Genomic DNA, 5,305 nt, shown 5'->3' with positions numbered 1-5,305 from the left:
TACATACACAAAATACTGTTCTTTTTAGCAGCATCATATGACCCCTTTAAAACTCTATGCTGATAGTTATCATTGCTGCTCTGAACAGACATTTAGTCTGGAGTCACTATACTGAACTAATGTAAATATAATGACGTGTGTGTGTGTGTGTGTGTGTGTGTGTGTGTGAGAGAGAGAGAGTGTGTGTGTGTGTGTGCGTGTGTGTGAGAGTGTGAGAGAGAGAGTGTGTGTGCGTGCATGTGTGTGTGTGTGTGAAACCTTGATGATGCAGTCGTTGATCTGGAGTCCATTCAGATGTTCTAGAGCGAGCTGAGCTCCTTCAAGATGCTCAAACACTACCTCCGCATGAACCTGCAGACACACACACACACTCAAACACTCTACTGTCTCAGTGACTCAGCGTGAGGAGTGTGTGTGTGTGTGTGTGTGTGTGTGTGTGTACCTCGTGTGTGTAGTGCAGCAGTCGTATGGTCCGCAGGCGTCCGCAGCGCTTCAGGAGTCTGTGTACGAGAGTCTCTGTGGCATCAGACGGCAGCGGGCCGACATACAGCACACACATCTGTCTGAGACGCTCACACACCTGGAACACACGCACACACACACGTCAGAGACACACACACACACAACACCCACACACGCACACACACACGTCAGAGACACACACACACACAACACCCACACACGCACACACACACGTCAGAGACACACACACACACAACACCCACACACGCACACACACACGTCAGAGACACACACACACACAACACCCACACACGCACACACACACGTCAGAGACACACACACACACAACACCCACACACGCACACACACACGTCAGAGACACACACACACACAACACCCACACACGCACACACACACGTCAGAGACACACACACACACAACACCCACACACGCACACACACACGTCAGAGACACACACACACACAACACCCACACACGCACACACACACGTCAGAGACACACACACACACACACCCCGCACACACATCTGTCTGAGACGCTCACACACCTGGAACACACACACGTCAGAGACACACTGTCTGCCTGCGAGTGTGTGTGTTTGTGTGTGAGATTGTGTACCTGCTTCAGGTGTGGTCCCATCGCTGCTGTTTGATTCAGTGTGTTTCTGAATGACGAGAACTGAAGAACACTGAGTGTGTAGGACTGAACCACCCGTCTGTACACACACACCACCTGCACACACACACACACACACACACACAGAGACATGGAGATACACGTGTCTGTCAACAAAAACAATTCAGTACAACATATTCAAAAGTCAATAATTGGCGATTCACTCATAAAATGAATCATTCAGACCAATATTTGTGAATTGGCAATTCAATTCATTGAGAAGAAAGAAAATCAAATAGAATGATTCAAAAGAATAATTTCAAACCAATGAATCACTCAAATATGACTTTAAAAATGAGTGATTCAGGTTCACAAATGAATCATTCAGACCATCATTTTTACATTTGTATGATTCATTAAGAACGGAACTATTCTGATAGTATTGTTAGTTATCATTATTGTTATAGTTGTCGTTATTGTTATAGTTATGCTGTTAGTATTGTTTTAGTTATCGTTATTATCATTATCATTATTGTTATTGTTATTCTGACACTATTGTTACAGTTGTCATAATTATCATTATCGTTATTGTTATAGTTAGTCTGGTAGTATTCTTACAGCTGTCGTTAGTGTGTATGACTGAACCACATGTATAAACACACACACACACACACACACAGTGAGATACAGGTGATACACACCTCTCTGTCACTGGAGCACTGGAGTCTCCTGCACTGCTGATTGGACAGCGAGCCGCTCATCTCTACCGATCCGCCCAGGAACACTGCTGATTGGCCGGATCTGCTGAGAGCGTGGCCGAAGCGGAGAGGGCTGTGATTGGACAGAGAGATTGTCAGAGAGCAGGATCGTTAGTCTCAAACGAGTCAGATCTACAGACGAGTACCTGCTGCGACGATTGGACGAGATCGCGTGATCAGAGTCATCGTCCTCAGGAAACTCCAGATCCCACAGATCCTCCAGATGATCCTCAACCACCTGAGAGAGAGAATCAACATCAGCCATCCATGATCTAACATCACTGAAGAATATTCAAGAGCAATGATTTACAGGAACCATCTCAAAACAACTGATTTAGAAAATTCAGAAGAACGGATTCAAAAGAACCAAATCAAAAGAATGAATGACTCACAAATCAGATTAAAAAACACTGATTCAAAAATGACCATCATTTGTAAATTGATTTGACTGAATTATTGAGAAGAGCCAATTCAAAAAGAAATTATTTACAGATTAAAAAAAGCCAAATGACTGATTTAAAAGAACCAATTCAATAGAACATCATCAAAAGAAAGAACCAAATCAAAAGAATGATTGACTCACAAATCACAGTTTAAAACAAAAAATTATTCAGGCCATCCTTCGTGAATTGGTTCGACTGATTCATTGAGAAGAATTTCAAAAGGAATGATTTACAGAAACCAATTTTAAAAAGCTGATTCAAAAGAACTGACTCATTTCAAATAAATAATTTAAATAGGACATTAAGAAACTGATTCAGACCTCTCTGGGTCCCTTCCTGATGAAGTACTGAGCCAGATGAAGAGCGGCCAGCGCGTCCTCACAGGGGTCGTGACCTATCCTGACCTCCGACTGGATCTCCCGCCTGACACACACACACAGAGAGAGAGAGAGAGAGAGCCATGTCTGTATCTGAAGCGTGTGAACATGACGAGCTGCAGCTGTGTGTTTGACTCACTTCAGAATGACCTGAGCCAGGTGTTTGAGTTTGAACCTGCGGCCGAACTCCTGCCGGTACAGCAGAGACGTGTCGATGACGTGAGGATGAACCAGCTGAGCACAAACACACACAAACACTACAACTGTTAAAAAAAAACATGTGCAGTCACTGAAACAAAGCTGAAGAACATATACAAGACAAATATTACATTAGAAAAACTTAAACGAAAATTAGAAATGTTGCAACTAACACTGAAAAAAGTTTAGGTTGAATGACTAAAACTGAAATAAAATAAATAATAAATGAAAAATACTAACATGACAAAATCACATTAAAGAACCTCTAAAATTCAAACAACAGAAAAGCAACATAAAGACAACAGTACATATAAGGCGCGCAGGTCTCCGTCCAGAGAGTGACCGACCAGCACAGCGTCCGGTGGCAGCAGCTGCAGCAGTCTGGACTGAACGTCTGCCAGACGCGTGGAGACGGGCGCAAGGATCGCTCGCGTGATTCCTGAGAACCTGAGACACACACACTCAATCACACGCAACACTACAGACCTGCACATAAACGTGTGTGTATGTGTGTGTGTGTATACCTGGTGCAGTAGTCGATGATGGGGTTGGGTGGTTTGACGAGCTCGTCCAGCACACAGCGTCCACTGCTGTCCACCAGCGCCACACGCGTGACCTCTAACCCCACACACGTCAGACACTGAAACACAGACACATGTCAGAGCGCCGCTGGCCAATCACAGCGCAGATCAAAGCGGCCCATCACAGCGCAGATCAGAGCGGCCCATCACAGCGCAGATCAGAGCGGCCCATCACAGCGCAGATCAGATCGGCCAAACACAGACAGATCAGAGCGGCCCATCACAGCGCAGATCAGAGCGGCCCATCACAGCGCAGATCAGAGCGGCCCATCACAGCGCAGATCAGAGCGGCCCATCACAGCGCAGATCAGAGCGGCCCATCACAGCGCAGATCAGAGCGGCCCATCACAGCGCAGATCAGAGCGGCCCATCACAGCGCAGATCAGAGCGGCCCATCACAGCGCAGATCAGAGCGGCCCATCACAGCGCAGATCAGAGCGGCCCATCACAGCGCAGATCAGAGCGGCCCATCACAGCGCAGATCAGAGCGGCCAATCACAGCACAGATCAGATCGGCCAAACACAGAGCAGATCAGAGCGGCCCATCACAGCGCAGATCAGAGCGGCCCATCACAGCGCAGATCAGAGCGGCCCATCACAGCGCAGATCAGAGCGGCCAATCACAGCACAGATCAGATCGGCCAAACACAGAGCAGATCAGAGCGGCCCATCACAGCGCAGATCAGAGCGGCCCATCACAGAGCAGATCAGAGCGGCCCATCACAGAGCAGATCACTGTATCCACTCACCATCTCACAGTCCAGACCGAACAGAGGACTGCTGTCCGTCACATGCCCGTCGCTCACTGTACACACGAACTCCTCGCAGCCCCACCCACCTGCATGGCATCATGGGAAAATGACATCAGCATGTGTGTGTGTGTGTGTGTGTCGTATGTCTCAGATATGTGTGTGTGTATGTGTGTGTCTCACCCTTGACAGGATACTTCTGTTTGATCATTTCTTGTTGAGTCAGCAGGAAGTTGCTCAGCCCCGCGGCGTTCAGACCGAAGCGGCGAATCACGGGATGCCACCTCAGCGCAGCTGCGACACACAGCGGGTCATGTGACACGGGTCATCAGCAGCCGACAGATCGGCGAGGAACGAATGACTCACCTGGTAGTGCCGCACGCGTCTCTGCTGCTCTGTCACACACCGCGACCTCAGCGCTGAGGAGGTCAGAGGTCAGCAGGTCACCAGAAGAGGGCGCCAGAGTCCATCTCTGAGAAACACAGCAGTGATCAATAACTACAGTCAGCAGCGCTTGTGTAATAATAATGATGTGTGTGTCACTCACTGCGCTGTATTTGTCTCTCAGGTGTCTGAAGAGACTGAAGTATCTGTAGAAGTGACTCTGTGTGAGTCCATCCAGGACCATCACGTTCACACGGGACACTCGCTCATCACCGACACCGAACCAGCTGAACACACAACACACCGTCACCTGACAGTCAAAGAGAGTGTGTGTGTGTGTGTGTGTGTGTACCTGGGCTTCCTCACGCTGTGTGAGCGTCTGAGTGTAATGTAGTGGATCAGATCACACACGTTCTTCACCGACAGCACATCCTGATCCACAGAAACACAAACACACACAGTGAATGAACCAGAATCCACACACTGACTTCAAGTGCAGCACAGTGACTGAGTGAGTCTGAATGAGTGAGTTTGAGTGAGTCTGAATGAATGAATGTGAAAGAGTCTAAATGAGTGAATTTGAATGAGTGAGTCTGAGTGAGTGAATGTGAATACATTTGAGTGAGTCTGAATGAGTCTAAATGAGTGGATGTGAATAAATCTGAGTGAGTCTGAGTGTGTGTGTGTGAGTGAGTGAGTGAGTGAGTGAGTGAGTAT

The 5,305-nt window shown here is 47.6% G+C and overlaps 1 protein-coding gene across 1 annotated transcript in view; it reads right to left on the bottom strand.

The window, feature by feature from the left end:
- Positions 1 to 5,069, bottom strand: part of rexo5 (RNA exonuclease 5) — a 7,671-nt gene extending 2,602 nt beyond the window's left edge. The window contains exons 1-14 of the mRNA XM_016527440.1: positions 4,941 to 5,069; positions 4,752 to 4,875; positions 4,571 to 4,676; positions 4,388 to 4,498; positions 4,205 to 4,293; positions 3,399 to 3,514; positions 3,183 to 3,321; positions 2,816 to 2,910; positions 2,620 to 2,722; positions 2,003 to 2,094; positions 1,800 to 1,929; positions 1,102 to 1,215; positions 443 to 580; positions 259 to 351 (exon numbers count right to left, since the gene is read on the bottom strand). Coding sequence (XP_016382926.1) covers positions 259 to 351; positions 443 to 580; positions 1,102 to 1,215; positions 1,800 to 1,929; positions 2,003 to 2,094; positions 2,620 to 2,722; positions 2,816 to 2,910; positions 3,183 to 3,321; positions 3,399 to 3,514; positions 4,205 to 4,293; positions 4,388 to 4,498; positions 4,571 to 4,676; positions 4,752 to 4,832 — 1,407 coding nt within the window. The 5' untranslated portion in view covers positions 4,833 to 4,875; positions 4,941 to 5,069. The remainder of the gene's footprint in view (positions 1 to 258; positions 352 to 442; positions 581 to 1,101; positions 1,216 to 1,799; positions 1,930 to 2,002; positions 2,095 to 2,619; positions 2,723 to 2,815; positions 2,911 to 3,182; positions 3,322 to 3,398; positions 3,515 to 4,204; positions 4,294 to 4,387; positions 4,499 to 4,570; positions 4,677 to 4,751; positions 4,876 to 4,940) is intronic.
- Between the last annotated feature and the right edge of the window lie 236 nt (positions 5,070 to 5,305).

The sequence above is a fragment of the Sinocyclocheilus rhinocerous genome, unplaced genomic scaffold (genome assembly GCF_001515625.1).
Source record: "Sinocyclocheilus rhinocerous isolate Xijiao unplaced genomic scaffold, SAMN03320098_v1.1 scaffold3528, whole genome shotgun sequence".
Classification (NCBI taxonomy): Eukaryota; Metazoa; Chordata; class Actinopteri; order Cypriniformes; family Cyprinidae; genus Sinocyclocheilus; species Sinocyclocheilus rhinocerous.
The sequence above is the reverse complement of the archived record's forward strand: the minus strand, read 5'-3'. Positions and strand labels throughout refer to the sequence as shown.